The 23,724-nt window shown below is 46.1% G+C and overlaps 1 protein-coding gene across 1 annotated transcript in view; it reads left to right on the top strand.

The window, feature by feature from the left end:
• The window catches only part of LOC147707523 (lebercilin-like), a 1,017,522-nt gene that overhangs the window by 873,138 nt on the left and 120,660 nt on the right, over positions 1-23,724 (top strand). The window contains exon 11 of the mRNA XM_086925225.1: positions 9,849-10,002. Within this exon, the coding sequence (XP_086781351.1) occupies positions 9,849-10,002 (154 nt within the window). The remainder of the gene's footprint in view (positions 1-9,848; positions 10,003-23,724) is intronic.

Raw genomic sequence — 23,724 nt, 5'->3', positions numbered from 1 at the left:
CGCCTGAAACACAGTAGATGGGCGACGGTGCACTCCGCGATATACTCTAATTATGCACGAGGGGTAGCTATACTCATTCGTCAGGGGTTGGACTGGAAGGCAGGTGAAGCTAAGATAGATCCCGAAGGGAGATACGTTGTAATACATGGGCATCTGGGAGGTAAATCCGTGGTGTTAAAAGCTCTGTATGGCCCGAATGTTGACTCCCCGGACTTTTTCCGTGAACTCTGGTCAGTTATAGAAGCTATAAACTGCGATGCCATCATTTGGGGAGGTGACTTCAATGCAGTACTCAATGATAAACTCGATAGGAAGGGGGCGGCACGACAACTTCACCCTCCTGCCAGTCGGGCCCTTCGGACCCTCTTGGAGGAAGGGAACCTGATAGATGTTTGGAGACTTAGACATCCAGACGTGCTGGAGGGAATATGCATATCCAGTCATCACGCTGCCTGGTCGAGACTAGACTATTGGCTGGTGTCCGCGGAGGTGGCCGCTTGGTCAGCAGACGTGTGCCATCTGGCCCGCTCCCTATCAGATCATGCCCCATGCCTATTGACACTGACCCTCCCCGACTCACTGCCCAAAGCGTTTAATTGTCGTCTCCCACAACATGCTCTGTTAGATGACGCCTTTAGAGAAGAGATAAGAACTGACATCGTAGAGTACTTTGAGCTAAACACGGGCTCGGTTTCCTCAATGGCGACATTGTGGGACGCCTTCAAAGTTTTAATACGTGGGAAATGTATAGCTAGGCAGGCTCGGGTGCTTAAGGCAATCAGAGGCACCATAGCTGGACTGGAGACACAGATCAGAGAGCTTGAACAGTGCTTGTGCGCCGAGGCGAGCCCGGTGGTGGCAACTGTACTGAAATCCAAGTTACTGGATTATGCAGAGGAGGCCCAAAGAGAACTTACATTCCTGGGGAAATATGCCGACGCCCGAAGATACGGCGAAGGCGACAGGCCGGGCCGTACGCTGGCTAATATGATTCGTAAATCCCATTCTGCTCCGTACATCCATATGATCCAGGCGAGAACTGGTGACATGGTGGTTGGGCCGAAGGAAATCCTGGGAGAATTTCAGCATTACTATGCTAACTTATACACAGCCACGCAGGCGGATGTACCCGAAAATATGCAGGAGTTCCTTGATTCTATTGCCCTGGTGTGGTTTAATTATGCACACCGGAAGTATATGGATCAGTCTATGACAGCGGAAGATATCAAACTGGTCAAAAAAAGCCTCCCCCTCAGTAAAGCCCAGGGACCTGATGGTCTTACCACTGCCTTCTACAAGGCTTATGCGGATGAACTTGCCCCTCGGCTGCATGCAGTTTATGAGGAGGGCCTGGAGTCTGAGATCCTGCCAACTTCTATGCGAGAAGCCCTCATTATGACACTCTTAAAACCTGATAAAAATGAGCTGGAGCTGGATTCCTATCGCCCACTATCCCTCATAAATGTGGACGTCAAAATGTACGCGAAACTGCTGGCAGACCGCCTCCAGCCCCTTCTAACCATAATAGCTTTGCCAGACCAGTCAGGTTTTATACCTGGTCGATCCACGGCCCACAATCTCCGGACGATTTTTTACATCCTGCACTACCTGCACCCTAAAGTCCACGCTGCTGCGATATTTATAGATGCCACAAAGGTATTTGACTCCCTCTAATGGCCTTACCTCTTTCACATTCTTGTGCGCATGGGAATCAGTCCACTCTTCATAAGGCGCATCAAACTGCTCTACACTGAGCCACTGGCTAGAATCTGGGTCAACGGTCTCATATCTGACTCGTTCTCGATCACCCGCGGCACCAGACAGGGATGCCCATTGTTCCCTCTTCTCTTCGCCATTGCTATGGAGCCCTTGGCGGCCCGCATTCGTCAGCACCATACTGCCAGGGGAATTGGCTTCAGCTCACGTAGTCTGTTAATTTCAATGTATGCTGATGACATCACCCTATACATAATTGATCCCTCCGTAAATCTAGACCCTGTACTGCGCAAATTTATTAAATTTGGAGGCTTATCTGGAGTATCGATCGATTGGAAGAATCGGTCATATTCCCGCTCACGGATGATACCCTGCCAGTCACTTCGGAGTACCCCCTGAGATGGGAGCCTGAGGAGGTTCGATACTTGGGCATCTGTGTGTGCCGCAACCTCCAGGATATTTGGACCATGAACTTTGGCAAGCCATGGACAGGCTTGAGGAAAAGGTGTCGATCTGGGCTAGGATGCCACTATCACTTGCTGGTAGGGTAGCACTGTCCAAAATGATCATACTTCCGAAATTTTGATATCTTTTTGTAAATGTACCAATCCCGCTATCCCAAGCCTTTTTTAAATGCCTCCGAACTCATTTGCTTTCGCTGGTGTGGGCCGGGAATCAGGCGAGAGTCTCCAGGAACCTGCTCACCCTACGGCTGCGACTGGGAGGGCTGGGAGCCCCAGATATGCAGCTCTATGCACTATGCGCGCAGGCGCAATTCCTGCACTTCTGGATGTACCGTACACCCTATCAACTGCACGTCGCAGTGGAACTGGATGCGGTGGCGCCGAAGCCGCTCAATGTGGCACTCTATAAATGACCTTCCCGACCAGGTGCAGACGTAGACACTGCGGACACCCTCCGCTGGGCCTGGAAGAACCTTTTGAAAAGGGCTGGTCTGCCGATGCTGTTTGCCCCAGCTGTCCCCCTGTGTGATAACCCGCTATTGGCCTGCTTGGAGGAGAACGGGGGGATGATCAAATTGGACATACATTTGCAGACTTGTACCCAGAGGGCAGGTTCCGACCCCCCCCCCCCCCCCCCCCTATTGGTGTAGATGGCGCTGGGGTGCCCTTTCGGGAGCAATTCACATACCATAAACTCAAAACTGAATGCGAGACGATGTGGGGTGGCTTCCCAGAGGCCCCCCCTACTTTCCAAGCACTACAGGACATACTTGCTTCGCCCCGAAAACTGGTAACCATACTCTACACAACAATGCAGAAACAAGCTCCTATTCTTCACCCTAGATCTATGGAGCTCTGGAATACTGAGTTGGATCCGCAGATAAGTGCGGAGCAGTGGGAATTCTGTTGCAGGCAACTGCTGGACCTCTCCCCTAATTACAAGCTCCGCCTCATTCATTTTAAGTTCCTACACAGGTACTACAGAACCCCTGTTAGTCTACGAGCAATGGAACTGAGGGATGATGAAGGGTGCTGCAGATGCGGGTTTGAAACGGCCTCCTTTTTACATATGGCCTGGGACTGCCCGAATCTCAGGACATATTGGGACACTGTAGCGGAGGCGATAAACCAAATAATGGACAGGCAGGACACTGTGACACCACATATGGCCCTTTTAGGCCTCATTCCAAACACTGTGCCTCAGAAACGCAAATTACACGCACTCTTGCTACTATATGCCAGACGACAAATTGCGCTTTGATGGGGTAGAAGCAGATTACCTACTTTTAAGGCATGGCTATCAGACGTCAGTTATGGGCACAAACAACTGGGGCTTTTCTGGGATCTGATGCCCGCAGCGTCTCGACCACAGGACATTTGGGAGCCCTTTCTTTAGTGGGTTAGAGCCCGAGAACCATCCACCACCCAAGCTGATCTGGAGGACACACCCTAGACATGTGTCCTATAATGTAAATTGTAAGTATAGGTGTGTTGTGTTTGTTTGATGACCTAGATTCTCACATGTTGCTATCATTGCGAAGATTGTGTACCGTGTTAATTTGCATGCCACTGTTCGTGTAGATGTGTGCTCAGATGTATGTCTCGACGCAAGGGGCTCTGTTTTTATTCCTAGATGAAAACCCCCTCTTCGGTATTATGGACTTTACCCTATGTGATAGACTGATGGCCGAATACTCATGGCGGTTTCCCCTGCCCATTTCTTGCTATATCTACCTGACTAGTTGTATGATGTTAGGTTTTTTGTTCTTTGCAGCTCACAAGCTACTTGATTACTGCTTATGTCAAATCCTGAAATGTGAGCTGATGCTTGTCTTTTTGTTCTAAAAATGACAATGACCGGATTTTGTGTATTGGGACAGGGAGGGCTCAAAGGATTGAGACATGCCTGGGGCACACAAGGTGTCCCATGCATAGTCCAGTTCAAACCGACACTGGCGTTTTCCTGCACCAGCTCTGGGATGAAACTGGGCAAAGGGAAACGACTTGCTTTGCCGCCGCCTCCCGCCGGAGCCCGAGCCCAGAGCCTGACAAGAACCGGATTCCCATACATCCAACAGCCCGATCGACAGTCCCTGCAAAGCTGAGACCCGTGGAGGCGACGTGAGACCGGCCATCTTGAAAAGTCTGCGACCTGCTAACTGTGCAGCCCCCGAGGTCCCCTCGAAGTTGTGCATTGGGGTTTGAGAAGCCCCAGCCCAAAGCAGCATCTGCACCAAAGATCAGCCCTGCACACTCCACGAGTTCTGCGTGGGGCCCTTTTGCATTTTCCTGCTCGACGCGTCTGCCCGGTCACTTGCCCGTTGGCTAGTGGCCATCTTGGCAATGATCCAGAGAAACTACACCGCTGGTCTTGTTGCTCCAGACTGGCCCTTGCTTCCCTGAAAAGAAGCAGCCCCTCAGACCATGCTGGTCTGAGTAAGAAGCCTACATCGATTCCTGCGTGGGTTGCCTTTGCCAAGGCTTGTTGCCTCCAATATTGAAGCCAACACCGCCAACAGCGAGAGCCTTTGTGGGACAGCTCGTGACTCCATCCTGGTTGTCGTCGATGACTCCTGGACTGCGTGCCTGCAGAGACAAGCTTCCTATCAGCACCTGATCGCATCCTGACATCGCCTGGTTCCATCCTGGTTCCACGCTGGTCACTGGCTAGTGACCCAGACTCGGTCCCCTCTGCTTTCATGTCCTCTACATCTTCGATCCAACCGGACTCTTCTCTTCTGGCCGCCTGCAGCATCTTCACTCCAAGGCTCCATAGATCTCCACGACGAAACCCGACACACTTTTGAACCTAGGTAACATGAGTACTACTGTGCTCCTGTAGAGGTTTACATCCCTAGTGTCCTAGTTTCAAGTGGGTAAGTTCTATTCCAGTCGGAAGGGTCCTAATTCTTTAACTTTATAACTTTTACGCACCTATTGACTTCAATGTGTACACTCGTGTGCTTTTAGACACTGCACACTCCTCCCGCGGGCCTCCTGCTCTCTAACTATTGTTAGCTCAGTGTAGCCCCAGCGATACCCAAGGCCCTAGGCCTTACCATTGTTTGTGTTGTGGTACTTATACCACTTTTTTAATATATGGTTTGACGGGCCACCCGCCCCATCCATAATTGTGCCACTTTTGTCTATTCTATTAAGTTACTTGTTTTGCGCTTGTGCTTCTGTGCTCATAAAGAGTTCATTGGTTTGTTTAGAAATAAATACATATATATTTTCAATATATATCTTGTGTGGTGTCCTTTCATTTGGTATTAAAGGGATTTCATATGGTAAAACAGCTGGCTTCACATGCCCTCTTGAGTTTAGCCTAAGACTGCTTTGTCCATGCTACCCCTAGGATAGCTGGTCTATAAGGTTGACTTTACAACCATCACCATAAGGGTTGTTTGGACTGGTGCAAGGTGCTCACTAGAATAGTGAACATCATATACCAGGCCAACTTCTCACATGTAGCATACTAATTACTGTTATTCCTCTCGTGTGTTTCTCTATCAGTGTCCCATGATCCAAGTACTGTATTCATGCACTTTGGTGGAACTTCTTTTCCTAATTGATGTGCTATTTTACACATAGGGCGAACCCCAACAAAGGTATCGGAGCACTTTACAGGCACGGAAAGATGACGTGATTTGCATAGAAACACTGGGTGTTGTGCCTCCCACCGAGTTCCCCAGCTTCCAGGTCGGTAATTCTAACCCTTTTGCTAGCACTCTCTGGCGCTTCTGTATTGATCGCGATTCCATGAATAGTGTAAGCACAGCTGTAGCTTTAACGGGGGAGGAGACTTCAGGTTAGCTTTCACTTTGAATAGCCCATTCTTGGTAATCTGAGACAAAAGTCTAACTTTACGACTTTTGGTATTGAGGGAGATCATTTACGAGTCTTATCCTTACGTCTGCAGTCGGCAGGAATCTCTACATCCGGGCCGTACTCTCCGGCTCAAGCTGTACTCTCTAGCTCGGGCCTTACTCTCCGGCTCGGGCCAGATGAAGTGTAATCAGTGGGCCAGAATGCAATTTTTACAAAAGGGAACATTGGAACATGTGATAAATGGTAGAGGAGGTCATGAAAATCAATTAGAGCAGGGAAAAGGGTGTGGTCCAACACTACATTATTTCCAAGAAAAGTTTGCTTCTTTGCATCATGGTACATGCAGTGTACAATTTGCGCTCCCCTCGGTATTAACTGTAGTGTCTACACCACAGTCAACAGTAAAGGGAGTGCTCCTAGAACTGACTGACTTGACACTACAGTCAACACTGAGGTGAGCACAAATTGTACAATGATGCAAAATAGCAAACTTTTCTGGGTTATGATGTAGTGTCCGGTAACACCCTTTTCCCTGTCCAAACTGTTTTTCATGACTTCCTCTAGCATTTATCACACGTTTCTAATATTCCTTTTTGTAAAAAGTACATTCCAGCCCATTCATTACACATCATTCGGCCCAAGCCGGAAAGTACGGCCCGGGTGCGGTGAGTAAGGCTCAGGTGCAGAGATTCTGGCCAGACTACGGACGTGAAGATACGCCTCATAAATGACCTCTGTGAATACCAAAAGTCATAAATGACTTCTGTGTATACCAAAAGCCGTAAAGTTGGACTTTTGTCTCAGATTACCTTTGTGAATTGGCCCCCTTGTTGTCAGTTGTTTTATGATTTTATCCTAGTCACTATTTCAAAAAGTAAAATGACATTTTATTTTATTCTGCTATGTGTTTGAAGTTCCATGTATTATATTATCAGTTGAATTATTATTCTTTTTTTACGTTTAACTGACATTGTGTGCCACTGTGTTCTGTCACACATGGGACATTATGTTTATTATGTTGTTCTATCTTGTGAAATAGCACATGATCACTTTCTTCTTCTATGTAGTGTAACTTCTATTATGATGACTTTGTTGACTGATGGTTTGATATGCATTTTTAGGAGACATGCGCAAATCGCCTCTAGGCGCTATCCAGCTGCCGCACTTCCCCCATGCACCCCGACCCTCTTACATTGTTTGCGAGCTGTACCGTGCATTATTACCATGAAAGCACCTCTTTTAAGTTAGCACTAACATCAGTAAACTAGTTACAACAGGACAGATTCAGAGCAACCACATCTGCAGTGCTAGCGACATAGAACTCACAAGCAGACATCCGGTGGACACGTCCTAATCATCTTCATGTAAACTACACCAACAGGTATCATGCATGCTGACATTATCAACTGTGAAACTAATGCAGTCGGACCTTTGAAGGCAGAATGTGGGGATTACTCACATTCTCTCTACACTAGGGAGATCACAAATTGGTGTCCAAAACAGGAATGGGATTAAGGGGCTAACGTCTCTTGGCATCCGGCCCCAGTCCACACCAAGCCTTTCTTCTCCCTTGAGATGCAGAATAGTGGGAGTATCCCTAATCTGCCCACTCTTGGGTGGGGGGGGGTTGGATTGAAGGGGGGTAGACTTCCCAATATAAACCAAGTGTAGGAAAGTGAAGAATTATGTGGTGTTGAGGTTAGCCCTCACCATGTAATACTACAACAATAACCCAGAGGTGGTCCTTGGATTCACACTAATAAACCTTAGCTCATCCCTGGTTGTGTAGCAAAGAGCAGTCAGGTTTTACTAGAGGGACACGTCGTAAGCATTTCAGAGTACTAACATGAATATTAAGTAATTCACACGCCTCAAGAGACATCAGACACCAATTTATAAAAAATAAAGTGTATTTTTTTATCTTAATTTAGACACAAAAGCAAACTGAATAGCATACAGATAACTGGAGTGATTGATTTTTAATGGAATAGAAAATCAATGGAAAAAATACAATGAAAATGTAACATTGAGGTCGATGGGAAAAACCACAAGTGACAATTGGTCACTGGCTGGTCAAGTCGTGTTGCACCCTTGCAGGGTAAAGGGGATGTGGGGCCCATGACCAAGTCACGATGATAAGTTAAATTTTACCTGGCCCATGGAGCCCGTGTGCAGAGTTGTATTGGCAGTCCCTGGTGCTGAACGGGACCTGCAGGAGAGCTGTTTTTACCACCGAAACGGTGCTGCGGGGTAAAAAGATGCAAAAATACAACAACGCTGTAGTTTCTGATGTCGGTTGAAGGTTGGATGGGTTTCCTTCTTAATGCAGTGTCGTGTAAAAGGGTTGGTTGCCTGACTGGCGACCAATAAGCCTTGGCAGCCTATTACTTGCTCCTATGAGGCATTTCATACACATTCACACTTATTCAATTGCTAAATACTGGCTCGCAGAAGTGGGAGAACAAATGCAAATGGACCCCAGAGGTTTTAGGTATGGAAAATGTAACAAAATTCTTATAACAAATCTCAAAATACTTATGACAAATCTGTCTTCACCATGAATTGTGTTGGTGGTGCAGTGGTCCTATGGGAGTCCTCCGCCAAAGTCATAATACGGTGGTCTGAAACTCCATTGCAGGGGTTGCTGCACTGCCACCGCGGTTTAGCGGTCCATCGGACCTCTCTAGCCGGACATGGATGGCACTGTGCTAATCCAATGCTTTAAACTCTGCTAGAATAAAAGACATTTTAGGTGAGCAGATTTAGATTGTTGCTGGTATAGTAGCGTGTATATCATAGATATTACCCAGTGGTTGTTATAGTTAGGACCATGTTTCCATAGGAATTTTTGTTTTTGTTTTCCTAATAACTTTGGTGCTGTTTGACAAATCTTCAAGAGACGTTCCAAAAAAAAAGTTGTTCCACCTCAGTTCCTTCCTGGAAAGTTTCAGGGTGATCCCTCATGCAGTGAATTGACTATAATGTTTCCCCCAATCATGCCCTGCATATCACCTCACATATTACATCACTCATGACATGTTAAATGACATCATTGATGACATCCCTCGACATCTACGTCAAAGACTATTTAATGATGTTCGGCGGCCAGCTGCCCACAAGTGACCTCCGCCAGCTGCAACCATTCTTTGGATGAATACTAGTAAAAATACAAATGCATCCATCAAATGTGTTTCACTTCCGAATGATCCAATTCATTTTGCATCTTTTTTTTTATTTTTTATATTTTGCATCTTTTCAAAGCTCGCAGACAAACTTATAAGAGCTCAAACATCGATTTATGTTGTTGTAGTACTCCTCATTCACAAAGCCTGTAGCAGACTGTCCGAATCATTGGTTGATATTGTTACTAATTTCAACAGTATTGTTATTTAAATATAATCAGTGATATCACATATTTATTATTTGTCCATCTACACAACTGGTATCCTTACAAAACACACTTAGCTCATTTTAATGTTATGTTAATTGTAATTTGATATAGCACACAGTCACCAAAGGCTTCATGCCGCTGATGTAAACCCGTTATTGCATTTTAGAGAGCATATGGTGAAGCAGAGATACATTTAATAACATCATAATGCTTTCCTAAAGAACCAAGCCTTCAAGATCCATCTAAATGGAAGTATTTCAAATTCAGTAATGATTGTTCATGTCAGCTAAGGACATGTATATTGTGCATTTATTTGCACAGACCAATAAACTATATAGTTATGCTGCACAGTTCTACCCTGAATTCTTTAGTAATTTGAGCCGTATTTTTTAAAACAAAAATTCCATAAGCTATCATGATGTGCTATTTCTTTATTATTCTTTTAGGAACAGGACAATTTGAAGAATGAGCAGAAAACAGAAAAAAAATACCTTATGACTGAAATGGTGAGGCAAGAAAAGGACAATGTGAGGAAACAGGCGCTAAAGAAAGAGCTAAAACATCAAGTATGGAAAGCAAAGGCTCAGATACTTCGTAGTGGTAAGAATTGCGATTCTCCTATTACCATGACTAGGAATCTGGTTTTCATTAAGACACGGAGGCTAACATTATGCATAATACTTTTAATGCAGTCTCCAAGCAGCCGCATACATCACAAAGTGAAAGGTTCCAGAATAGAACAATAGGAACATATAAAAGGCATAAGCTAACAACAATCTACCTCTTTTAAATGTGGTGGAGAAGAAAATAAGTCCCAAATTTTAATCTTCCAACGCTTGTCTTTCACCAATCGCAAAATGAAGGACGGAGATAAATGAGGAAGGAACCAAAAGGCCAAACTTCTCAAAATTATGAAAGGTTACCTGAAAGAGAGAAAGATATAAGCATTTCCAGAAAGGACAGAATGACAAGTAATGCACAATGCAACCTAATAATATGATATTATAAATAAGACAACTAAATCATAAATAATGTTTGAATCAATAGAAACCTTTTCCATCAAAGGTATTCGAGATGATGAGCAAAAAGATAAATATAATGTAAGCCTTAGCCTTCCAAGGGGAGGGATGGGTGGGATAATGTTAGCCTCTATGTCTTTAATGAAATCCAGATTCTCTAGTCATGGTAATAGGAGAATCGCAATTTCATTACAAGAACGGAGGCTACATTATGCATGTTGGTAGCTTTGTAAGACTACACCAGACATGTGTTCAATTGGTTTGCAGTAATGTTGTGCGAAAGTTCTAGCATTAGACCAGCCAGCTACTTTAAGAATATCGTCCAACTTACCACCAGACCAGAAAGATTTACTGGCCATAGCACCTCTAAGTGAGTGAGATAGCATTTATTTTTAAATCAGTACCTGCCAAATTCATAAAAATGTTGACTCATCGGCAATAGAGGGCGAAGTTATAGCTCTATGAGGTTTAACAAAGGATATAAGTAACTGATTCACACCCTGAGCACTATGACCATTCATTCTGCGATCCTACTCTCTCATGCAATCTACCACTCATAGTTTTGGGAATAAATCAAAGTATGGATACAAAATTGAATCAGACATAGTCTTGGTTCTCTTAATTAGTTCAAATCTGACACAAAACATATTATAGGATCTATTAGTAATTTCGAGACCTTTGACATCAGAAATTCTGCGGCAAGAATTTAAACATAGCTGTGATGCGAGCTTGATGGATAGTGATTTCCTATTCAAGTGAGTATTAGGCCAATTAAGATCAAGAATTAACTTAACGTCCCAGAGAGACTCTTATCTGGGCTTAGGAGGTCTCCTTAGTCGAATACTCTTCATTATTCTACAAACAATAACGTTCTTACCAACCGTTTTACCGTTGACGAGGACGTGGCCTGCGGAGATAGCTGATCTATAGCAATTGATTGTTCTATAGCTGAGACCTCTTTTGAATTGTTCTACAAGGAAGTTTACTATGTCAACAATAGGTGTTTCCAAGGAATCCAGGTTCCTTTCCAGGCACCAGCTTCTCCATATGTTGTTATACCTGTGGTGAGTACCTGGGGCCCATGACTCACCGAGGAGAGTTGCAGCTGTCTACGAAAGTCCTGAGATTTCATTGGATCTCCTGACACTCTCCAGGCAAGAAGGTTCAAACTCCCAGTCAGAATTAGGGGGTGACCTCCTCCATCTAAGTCTGTTAGAAGATTCTCTTGGGTAGGAATTAAGAAGGGGGGGTGCAAGCTAGTTCTAGAGTGGTGGGGAACCAGACCTCTAGAAAAAGGGAGTTATTAGGACAAGGCAGCACTGGTCCTGTCTCACTTTCTATAGAACTCTCTGGATTATGGCAAAGGGTGGGAAAGCATATGCTTTGACTCCTTTCCAAGACTGGAGAAAGGCGTTCACTGCCAGAGCACCCAGGTCGGGCATTCAACTGAAGTATTTTTCCACCTGAAAAGTTAATCTGCTTGTAAAGAGATCTATTTCTAGGGGTCCTTAAATCTTTTTGAGACATCTGAATACGGAAACACTGAGCTTCCAATCGCTGTGATTCAAAAGGAACCTCGATTTCCAATTCGCCGAGATATTCGTTTTCCCCGGGAGGTATTCCGCTCTGAGATCGATCTTGTGTTCCAGGCAGAACATCCAACGTTTTTGGGCTACGTTTGAGAGGTCCGCAGATTTGGTACCTCCCAGACATCCGCGGACATGTTGTCCATCTTTAAAATGACTGATCTTCCCTGGATACAATGTTTGAAGCTCATCAATGCGTAAAGCGCAGCTGTTAGTTCCATGTAGTTTATGTGCTGAGAAGATTCCTCTTGCGACCGGATACCGCCTGTATTCTTTTTTTTGTCAAATCTGTTTTTATTATTTTAAGATTACACTCAGTAAGTAAGTAAATAAATTCTTTATTGCTTGATTAATAAAAATCTTTGCAATTATTCATAAAAATACTTAATGAGCACCGTTCAAAGTACATAAAAGCTAGATATAAAAAAATTAGACATTTCATACAATCACATTAGTATAAAAACATTTCTTAATTTGCAATATTAATAAATATGAAATAGAATCAGTGTGTGCAAAAGTGCATCTTGTGCTGGCCTTAAATGAGAAAAAGTTAAAAACCCAATAAAACCTGTGAGGCACTGTCCGTGGGTAGCTTTGTAGTTGCAGTGGCAAGGAAGTCAAAAACTCAGACAAACACTCAAGAGTGTAAAGTTCTTTACTTGTCGGAGTTTTTCGCTGGTCATAGTTTTCTCAGTTCATAGAGTAACCGCTGGGTTCAGTGCAATGTTTGCTGACTTCATGAAGTGAACCAGTCAGCAAGCTAATTGAATGTCCTCCCCGTTAAAGCAGGCCAGCAATGCTTGTCGACGGGTTTGCAGGCGTTTTTGGTTCACAGCTGTGTTAGATGTCTCCTTCGTTCAGTAATTAGGGCTTTACAGCTGCATAGCAAATGCAATACATCCTCCTTAGTTTCTTTGCAGAGTCTGCACTTTATATTGGAATCCGAGCGTTTCCATGGGGGTAGATGTTCTTTTGATGGTATTACCCCAATCCTCAACTGCAAGAAGGTTTCCTTCGTCGCCCGAGAGAAGCCAGTGCCTAGGTAGGCCTGTGGTTGCAGCCTGGTGTAACTCTGAATCATGAACCATCCATGCGTCCTCCCGGTTAATACTACTTTGTCTTCTTCTAGGGATAAGATCTTAACAGTTTTGTTAACAAGCTGATTGAAGCATTTTTGCGTGCAGCTTGCATCCCAAAGGTCTTTTAGCGCATGAGTATTTATTGCTGCCTGGAGATAGACCATTGCAGGGCTGTTCTTATCTCTTTCCAGCTCCTTCCATAGATAAGTATTCAGGGTGCCCAGCTCATCACTCTTTACTTTGTGCCAGCATTTTACATAGGCACCTTTACGTGCTAGTTGTTGTTGCTGTAGGCCAAACTCAAGCCTTAATTGTGCTGGGGAGGTGTACGGTGGTAGACTGAATAATATTCGCATTGATTTTGCTACCACTTTATCTAAGGTGGACTCATCTCTCCCTCTCATACATTTGCTACCGTAGGTTATCGATGGCAGTAATCTTGCTTGTAGAACATCTAGTAGGGGGATTAAATTTGGACCAGCTATTTTGCTCTTGATGCTCTTTAGTGCAATGGCCAGCGATACCCCTCTGTTCTTAATTGCCTTTTTTTGTTATTTAAAAGAGCCTTTTGAGTCAGAAATTACGCCCAGATATTTATATTCTTTAACAGTTTCCATCTTCTGGTCTCGCAGAAACCACTGTGGGTGTCGCTTTTTCATTTTTTGGTTTAATATCATCACCTTTGATTTCCCTTGATTTATGCTTAGTCCGTTTTTGTCTGAGAAATTAATTGTTGTATCACAGAGGTGTTAAAGACCAACAGCAGTTTGAGTTATCAGTATCAAGTCGTCCGCGTACAATAGATTCGATAAAATAAGGCCCCCTAATTTTGGAGAGTGATGGTTTCAATTGTCAAGGTCTTTGGAAAGGTCGGACATGAAGAGGTTTAACAGGGTCGGTGCGAGAACACACCCCTGCTTCAAACCTTTTGTTGTTTTTATTTTCCTTGATAGACAATCGCCTGCCCCCAATTTTATTTGGATCCAGGTTTCTGTGTGCAATAAGAATAGTAAGTTCAGGAGTTTGGGATCTGCGTCCCAACTTAAGAACTTGGCCCAGAGTTTTCCTCTATCTATACTGTCAAATGCAGCTGAGTAGTCGATAAAGCACACATATAGCATTTTTTTGTATTTGATTGTAGAATCTATTAGCAGGGAGAGGGCCAAAAGGTTTGTTACAGTCCCTATATTTTTTGGGAAACCGGTCTGATTAATGGGGATTAGATTTTTCTTTGATGCCCAGGCTGTTAGCTCTTCTAGTAGGAGCCCCGAAAAATATTTAGCATCTATATCACTAAGAGCAATAAGTCTATAATTCTTGGCTTCATTCCTGGGGCCTTTTTTATAGATTGGGGCAATAATTGAACCCATCCAAGAACTCGCAATTTGCTCCGACACCCATATTTTTTTAAAGAGTGGGAGCAATTGCACGGCCCAGTAATTTGGATCTTGTTTGTAAAGGGCAGGTGGAGTTCCGTTCGGCCCAGAGGCTCCCTCTTTACGACCTTTCGCAATTCTTCCCTTGATCTGTGTTGTTGTGCCTGGGAAGTAGGTCTCCTCGGGTGGTAACTTTTGGCCCCTCTTATGTTCCTCCCCAACTTCTAGGTCTTGTATTACTTTGCCGGATACATTGTTGAAGTGGTTGGTTAGATGGTTTACCCAGCACTCCTCCGTTATATGTGAATTTATTCCGGGTGCTTTAGGATTCTCAATTTTATTGACAGTGCTCCAGAATCTCACGCTGTTTTTACTCCTTGCACCATAAAGCAATTTTGCCCATATTTTTTTTGTGGAGTCCTGATTTATTCGCCACACGAGTTTATTCTTATTGATCTTTAGTGACCTCAGATCGGTCAATAGGTGTTTGTCACTCACGTTTTTCCTTATTCCACGGAGTGTTCTATTGATTGCAGATTTTATTTGCGATAGTTCCAGAGATAGGGATGTCTGAGGGTGAATTTTTTAATTACTTGGCCGCCAGGTTTATTGTTCATATTTTAGCCTCGTTGGTGCATAAGTTTCGTGTGAGGAATTGCACTTTGAGTTAGCTAAACAAAGAATTTTAAAAAGATTACCCAGGCGGTAATGTTTTTGTCAAGTAGTGGCTTGACACTTTCCCAGCAAGTCTTGGCTTCTCTAGAGAGTTTTTCTGGATCGCTTATTTTGCATTTGATTCTTTTGCATTTTGACATAGTCGTTAAATTTTGCATACCAGTTGGAATTGTTAATGCTGTCCCCTGTGCCATCAATGTCAATTCTTGCGGCAGATGGTCACTACAATCGGATGTGCCAATTTTAAAATCTAATAGTAGTGGAAAAAGCGAAAAAGATAAAAAAGTATAATCTATCGCAGTACTAGAATTGAAGTTGTGAAAGGTGGCGGCTTGGGGACAATCCCCTGGTGATCGGCCGTTTATCGAAACAAGGCCCAGATTTGTTAAGTCAAATAATAGATTTGTGGATAAAGTTGTTTGTTTATCCCATAAGCATTCTTCCAGTACAGGGAACCCCCTTTCATATAATGTGTCTTCTATTGGGTGGTTGTAACCTTTGCTCTTTGAAAGAAACATGTTAAAATCGCCGGTTACAATAAGGTTCGGGGTTTCACCTTCTGTTATTAATTTCATCAATTCTGATACCAAAGATTTTGCGCCATTTTTTTGCCTTTCGGGTGCAAGTAAACATTGACCAGGATCAACTGTTGTTTATTTTTTCCCGCGGTTGAAAAGTCCAGTTGTACTGCATTTATTCCATTGTCTATTCCTGATGTGTTCTTGCTCAGTAGTTCTTTTGCCGTGTTTATTGTTTTTATCGAGATATATGTAGTTAATCCTCCTTTCTGGTGACCGAATTTTGAGGTTCTCTTGGCTGGAAGATGGTATGTTTTAAAGCCGTGGAGAGGTGAAATGGCTCTACCAGCCACGTCTCTTGTAGTACAATTAGGTCATACTGCTGGAGGTATAACAATAGGTCTTTATTTGTGGTTTTTTGATCTAGTCCATTTATATTCCAGGAACACAGTTTTAGAGATGAATTTATTTTTGATGCTTTAATAAGTCGGTCTTCAGACTGTCATGGGCCGATATGTCTGGAGTTTATGGTTTTTGCTACCCAATCCCAGCCTTGAATTTGGGCCATTTCACGTTTGTTTCTGTGCCATGGAAAATCTCGGGTTTTACGGCCAGCTGAGCTTCCTCGAGCTCCTCTTAATATTGATATTTTGGATACACCAGGATAATTTTTTTCCTTTGTTGAATTGTTATAATCCTGAAAGTGTCGGAGTAGAGGTTCGGGGTAGCAGGGATTATGACATGGTTTTATTCGTATCCCCCATGCCTCGAGTTGCCTTTCCTCTTTAAGGATTTTTCCCGCCAAGTCTCTTGTAGTCCAGGTAGTTTTAGTAATTTCCTGTTCCGACAGATGCTTGTGACTGACAAATTCTACTGCCTCCAAATCTTGGGTGTTTACTCTCCCTAAATTTGTAATAGAATTTAGTAGCCGAAGAATGTTGCTTCTGTTTAGGATGTCCTCTCGACCCTTTGATTTATACTCTGGGATAAATAATATCGAATTATGGTCATCAGAATTGGTGTTGCCCAGAGATTGTTCTGATCTTGTTTCAAATTCTATTCTATGGGGCATCCTGGGAACTTGGGGAATTTGCCCTATCTCTATTAAGGGTTCCTTATTAAGAATTGAGATGCGGTTAGCATAATTAGTGTTGTCCAATGAATGTGCTGATTTTATTTCCTGTTCTATTCTTTGAGGTGTTCCGATGGTTTGTGGGGCTGGCCCTCTCCGGTTCAGTGATTCAATGTCAAACTTTACCTCAGGATTTATTGTACTTATTATGGGGGCCATATTGGCAACAACTTCTCTGACATCTGAGCCTCCTTTATTTCCTGTGGCCCTTTTTCTAGCTATTTTTGATCTCTCTTTTTGCATTACTAAAGAGGTTCTTGCACTCTTATTTGTTGTCTCTGGACAATCTTGATTTTCATCTTTCGCCTCTGCTCTTTTAGTCTTGGTGTCTTAGAATAGTTTGGACTGTGGGGGCGTTTTTTCTTGTCCCGTTAGACTTTGGTCCAAAGTAGGACTCGGACAGAGATTTAAATTCGATTCATCAGTAGTACTTCCTTTGACCGTCTCGGGTTCCACCGCCATCTTGTTTGCTTGTTGGAAGAAGGATTTTATAGTAGATGTTTTGTTTCTTCCTTTTCTCTTCAGTTTCCGTCGTTGTTTTGAAGTTTGTTTTCTGCCTAACCATTGATCTCCGTCTTCCAGAATAATTGGAGTTTCTGTGGAGATAATCAGTTGCTGTTGTTCTTGTTGGGGCAAGTATAAGGAAACCCCTTGCTCTGATCTCGGACTTTTAATCATTGGTTGTATATGTCCGTCCTGAACGACCTCTTGGACTGTACTTAATTCGTAACATTCCTTAGAGTGGATTTTTATGCCGTTTGATTCCTTGATGGTTTCACTACGGGCCAATTCCTCTGTTTTTTGCTTTGGGGCGTATTCCACATTTTTTCTTTGTTCATTTCTATTTCCCTTTGCTACTCCATCCCTTTGAGGGTGGTGGTTAACATTCTTTATGTCTGTTAAAAGATCACTCATTACAGCCGGGAGGGTGGCTAATTTATCGATAATAGCATAACAAGTACAGCTTGGAGGATTAATCATAGTTTCCGATTGGGCTTTTTTAATCAGCTCCTTCAGATCTAATAGCTTGTTGTGGATGTTAATGACATGCGTGGTTAGGCGTGTCAGAAGAGTTAGTTGAATGTCCATCTTATCTGAATGCTATTCCATTGCTTTTGTGGAAAGATTCATGTTGTTTAGAAGGGACGCCCATAATCCACTCTCCTCTACTGAGCCTTTGATGTTTTATGTAACTTATTATCTAACTTACACTCAGTAATATAAGGCATTGCATACAGAAGCTTACAATCATGCAAAGGTTATTGAGTACATGAGCGTGTGGCCACAGTGATTTTACATGTATTCAAGCTTTAATGCAAATGAAACAATGAATGCTCACCCAGGAGCTAGCTGTACTGTGTTCTGCTAGTTCTGATGCAGTCTCTAGGTTACAGTAGAAAAGCAGTGTGTCAACCTCCCAGTTACTTGTGTGGTCCAATGCTGACCGTTTAGCTTGATCAATGAAACAGATGATTTACTTACAAAGCAAAGGAACAATAACAATGGCAGCATAAACCGTGTGTACATGCTTAACTCCCTCCCCCTTACCTTTGTACCCACCCCGCACCCCGGGGCCACTTGTACGCTTCTCAGCTATAACCGTGCTAGTGTAGTTCCACTCGTGCCAGGTTAGAGAAGGAGAAAGTGGGACCATACTATCCCATCAGTGCAGCGGCCTGTGGCATGCCTCCGCCTGCGTGGTTATTATCTGCTCCCTCCGTGTGTCTCATGTGGCCTTCCCTATCCAGCCGCTGTAATGCACAGAGCATCTGTTCCCAATGGGCCGCTATAGGCTCCTTTCTTAACCCCAGCGTTTCCTCCCTCCAGATGGCAGTACTCTCTGTCCTAGCCCATGACTGAAATGAGGAACTCCATGCCCGTGTGTGCGGCGGGTCATGTGCCTTCCATCTCCTTGTAAAGAGGCGCTTTGCCAACACGAGCCCCAGATCAAAGAATCGGGACGTTACCTTATCTTTAGGGGACCTCTGGAAGTAGTGCAGGATGTACTCAGGCCAGTCAAAGGGTATGGTACGACCCATGCTACCCTGCAGCAGCCCACTAATTACTCACCAATAGATGCCCAATGCAGGACAGCTCCACAACATGTGCAAGAACCCCGCCCCCAGCTCATTACACCTAGGTCACAGTGCATCATTATGATGAAAATGCCTGCTTATCAGCTCTGGTGTGAGATAAGCCCTGTAGACAATGAATAACTGGATTTGGCGGAGCCGCATATTTCTGTGGATACGCACGGGGCTTTTAAGTATCCTTTCCCACTCCTTATCCACCAGTGGCCGCCCCAGGTCCAGTTCTCATTTGCATCGAAGCGGGCCTAAGCTAACAGCTGCGTGCTCCCTCAACGATGCCGCGAACCAGGTGCCTGTCTCTCCCCATGACGTGCAAGTATTGCATGGTTAGATGCTGGCTTGGCTCCGTGGTCACGTCCCCCCATTTGGCAGTCATTTGGCAGTCAATCTCGCCATCAAGGAGCGGTTCGTCGAACCCCCTCCCTCCCCCCCCCGTGGAGGAGCCTCTCCTCTGCCACCAGGGTCTAGTATGGTATGAGCTCACCATCCCGGTATAGGTCTCCAAGCGTACGAACATCGGCCTCCCACCATTCCACAAGCACAGGAGCCGTAAGCACCCCTCCACCACAAAGGGAACCCTCTAGAGGTATGGCCGGTGCGTATTACGGGTGAGATATAGGGCCCTTCGGTAGCACTTGTATGCCACAGCTAAGAGGAGCGGCGTCCGCCGCGTGACTGTAGACAGAGGATGGAAAAGTCTGGTTATTTGTTCTAGCGAGTATGGCGGCATTGTTGTGGCTGTATTATCCCTGCCCCTATCCGCCAGCCAGCGAGCAACCCATTGCAACTGAGCGGCCAGATAGTAGTGTTCGAAACAAGACGCAGCCAGGCCTCCCCGATCCGTCGGCAGGTATAATTTCGCCAGCGCCAACCTGTGCCTAGCAGTGCCCCAGACAAAGTCCCACAACATCCTATTGAGCATGCTAAAGAAGGGGGCCGGAATAAATAGTGGCAAATTAACAAAGAAGTACAGGAGACGGGGGAGCATGACCATTTTGGCGAGCACCACCCTACCTGTAGTCGTCAGTGGAAGTGTACACCAAAAGCGCACCTGCGATTTAAGCGCAGTGATAGCCCTTCCCAGGTTCCCATCAAACAGATCAGCTGGGTGGCGGTAGATTTGTATCCCCAGGTATCGGAAGGTACCCTCTTTCCACTGGACCTGTGTACCGTCAAGACAGTATCCCAGGTCCGCGGTACCTGTGCTAAAATCGCAAAGACAGGATTTACCCGCATTCACTCGAAGCCCCGAGATGGTGGCAAAGGTCTGCAGCAGCTGGGCCAGGCGCCCGGCATGCGCCCCACGTCCCTCACATACACCAACAGGTCATCAGTATACAGCGACACCTGATGGACCGTGTCCCCCAGTGGTATACCATCCCCCAGAGTCGCCCGTATAGCCACCGCTAGCGGCTCAATTGCCAGTGCGAACAGCAACGGGGCAGGGGGCACCCCTGCCGGGTGCCCCGGCCCACCGGTACCGCTTCAGAGATGTAAGGGCCTAGCCGCACTCGGACTGTGGGGTTCTTGTATAGCAGGTCGACATATGGAGGAACCCCATGTCCAACCCGTAGCGTAGCAGCACCGACGACAGGTATCCCCATTCTAGGCAATCAAATGCCATCTTCAGATCTAGGATAAGACATCCCGCTCTGGGCCACTCATGCGTGGCCTTGGCTGCCACCCTAAAATACCTCCTGAGATTCAACGACGTGGACCTCGCAGGGACAAACCCGTTCTGGTCTGCATGTACTAAATGGGGGACCACTGGTGCCAACCGTTCCGCCAGCACTTTTGCAAGGATTTTATAACCCACATTAAGCATCGCCTGGGGTCTATATGATCCTAAAGCTGTGGGGTCTCTGTCTGGTTTAGGCCGGGAGACCAGGAATGTCTCCAACATTGAAGGGGGCAGCGATCCTTCCTCTACCGCTGTACTGTATAGCGCATCAAGTAACGGCGCAAAGGACTTACGGTACGCTTTATAGTACTCAGCAGGCAAACCGTCCGGCCTAGGCGATTTCCAGGATGCCAGTGACTGGATTGCCTCCCCAATTTCCTCTAAGGAGAGAGGTTCATTGAGGGCCTCCCTATGCTCCTCTGAGGCTGTGAACAGTTGGATAGAATCCAAAAACCCCTCTAGAAGATGCATGGGGCCAACTCCTTTGGCCTTGTACAACTGCCTATAGTGATCAGCGAGGGCACGGTGAATTTTGCGCTGCGTATATACCAGCGTCCCATCCACCCTGCGAATTGCTCCTATCGGGGCGCTGTTTCCCTCCTGCCGTACCAACATAGCCAATAGGCGGCCTGCTCTATCTGCCCTGGCGTGCGTACTGGCCTTGTGTGCCGAATAGTTGTGACATCTGAGCTGCTCCAGAAGCTCCGCATGTTGGGCGCGGAGAGCCTCCAACCTGCGCAAGTGGCTGCCCCCCTTACTCTCCTTCCCGCTTGTATTGTAATAGCTCATCTTCTAAGCACGCCAGGGAGTCTGAAACCGTCCTACGTATATTCCACATGGCCTCTAAGCAGTGCCCCCGGACAACCCCTTTGTGGGCGCCCCACTCCACTAACGCGTTGCTCGCCATCCCTTCATTAATGTCAAAATATGTTAAAATAGCCGTACCTAGGGGCGAGCAAAACTCGGAGTCTTCCAGCGCGCATGTTTGAAGTTGCCACGTAGGCACATGCGAGCCATCTGCCTCCCAGTTGATCCAAAACCACAGGGAGTTGTGATCGGAGTGTGTCCGCCCCAGGTATTCTGACTGCGCAATAAGCAGGAGCAATGATTGGGAACCCACTATCCTTTCTAACCGGACATGCAAGTCAAGGACTGCTGAGGAGTAGATTCTATCCGTCGGGTGGAGTATGCGCCACAAGTCCTGCAGCACCCAGTTTGAGAGCCAGTCCCTAAGCGCCTGCGCTTTGGACTCCGCCACTGTGGCACGGAGGGGGGAAAAGATCTGTCCAGCACCATATTAAAATCCTTGCCTACCAACCAAGGGATCCCAGCATAGGGGTGCAGGAGCTGCGTCAGCAGCGCTAGAAAGGACGGCTGATCCACATTAGGTGCATATAACGATCCCAACAACATCTCTTGACCATTCAATTTCCCCCGCACTAGTGTATACCTGCCCTCCTGATCCACTGCCACCTCTTCACAGATGAAGAGAATGCCTGCCCGCACCCAGATCAGTGTACCCCGCGCATGGGCTGAAAAGGTGGTGCCGTATATTTGCCCTCTCCAACACCTGCGTAGTCTGTCAAGTTCTGTCTGGGTCATGTGGGTTTCCTGCAGGATGGCAACCCCCACTGAGTGTCGCTGTAAGTAGGAAAAGATGGAATAATGCTTTGACGGTGTGTGCATGCCACGTATGTTCCAGGTCACGATATTAGTGTGTGTCATCATGAATCTGGGTGATCAGGCGCGGCGTGGGGCGTAGTGGCCGCACCGGGGGGGGTCTGAGCCACGGTCTGAGGGGAGCATATCGGTGCGCTGCAATGCAAACAAAATACCAACTGCAAACAGTGTAACAAATAGGGCGTATCCCCGAATGGGCGTCCATCCAAACCTCAGAAACTCCAGTTAATGGTGAGCTCTTCCAGTGTATTGCCTTGTGGGGTGCGTGTGATACCGGTGACTTGACTGCACTGTTCCCCCTCCCATGTCTCCCTTGTGTACAGGAGGTGCAGTAATGTGTCGTGAACTAAACTAACGTGCAGGTCGGGTACGAGTCGCAGCTGCAGGGGGCCTGTGAGTGTAGACAAATGTGGCAACAAACGCTCTATGTCCCGTCCCCACGCAGCAGGCTGTCCCCCGGTGTTACACATGTGCCCCATTAAGCTCCAAGAACCCCCCCAGGGCGCAGCCCGATTTAACAACATGCGCACAGACAAATAAAAGTAAGAGCAATTCTTGGCTTATGTGTGTTAAACTTGTCCGAATTTAGCACTATGACGTAATATCACGTAATATCACTCAATCTGGTCAGCAGTCTGTGGAGTCACCACTGGCAGGTTCGAGTCTTCCGAGATCATGGTGGATGGAGACGACGCGCCACTGGTTCCCGGAGCACTGCACATGTAGGCCTCCATGCGGTCACTGCTATGCACTGTCCCAAGGGTTGCCACCGCCTCAAGTACCTCCTGTTGTTTCATTATGATTTTCTCTGGGCTGGGCGTTACTGGGCCCGGTCTTGCAGATTGGTGTGCCCCCGCCGTCTACGCCTTCTGGATCTTCTCTCCAGCCGGCTGCCGGCATCTGTACCTGGAGGTCTCGTTCCTGTCCACTGTCCGACTCCTCCAGCCAGTCCCACACTTCTGTCGGGGAGTCGGAAAAGCATCTTCTATCCGGTCTTCAAGCGCGTAGACCCAGTCAATCATGTCTTGTAGTGCTGCGGTGTGGCTCTGGGAAACGGGTTGAAGCTCTTGAAGTGTTTGACTATGTGCTGCAACTCTCTCGGCCAACTTACGGTGATCAGCGTGGAGGAGGGTGAAGTCCGACGTGACCTTGTCGATCCGCGTTTCTAGGAACTCCTTGGTCTGCTCCAGGGTGGTGCAATTGTTTCCACCGCTGCAAGCACAGAGTCCATCTTGGCCGAGAGGGCCGCCGCTTGCGGTTCCATGTCTCCACTTTGACGCCCTTGTGGGAGGTCCAGGCTCCTCGTGCGTGTCTGTCTTTGCTGCGAATTGTCCCGCAGCTGGCCCATCGCAAGTTGTTGAGCAGTTGGCATCCGCAAGCTGTCCGCAAATTGTGAGGGCACAACCAGTAGCAGGCTCCCCTTTTCCCTCCCGCTGTCTAGGGAAAAGTTTGCCGTGCCACTCGGTTAACAGAGCATTCCGTGAGA

This window comes from Lissotriton vulgaris, chromosome 6 (assembly GCF_964263255.1).
Source record: "Lissotriton vulgaris chromosome 6, aLisVul1.2, whole genome shotgun sequence".
Taxonomy (NCBI): Eukaryota; Metazoa; Chordata; class Amphibia; order Caudata; family Salamandridae; genus Lissotriton; species Lissotriton vulgaris.
Note: the sequence above shows the minus strand (reverse complement) of the source record. Positions and strands in the feature narration are given on the sequence as shown.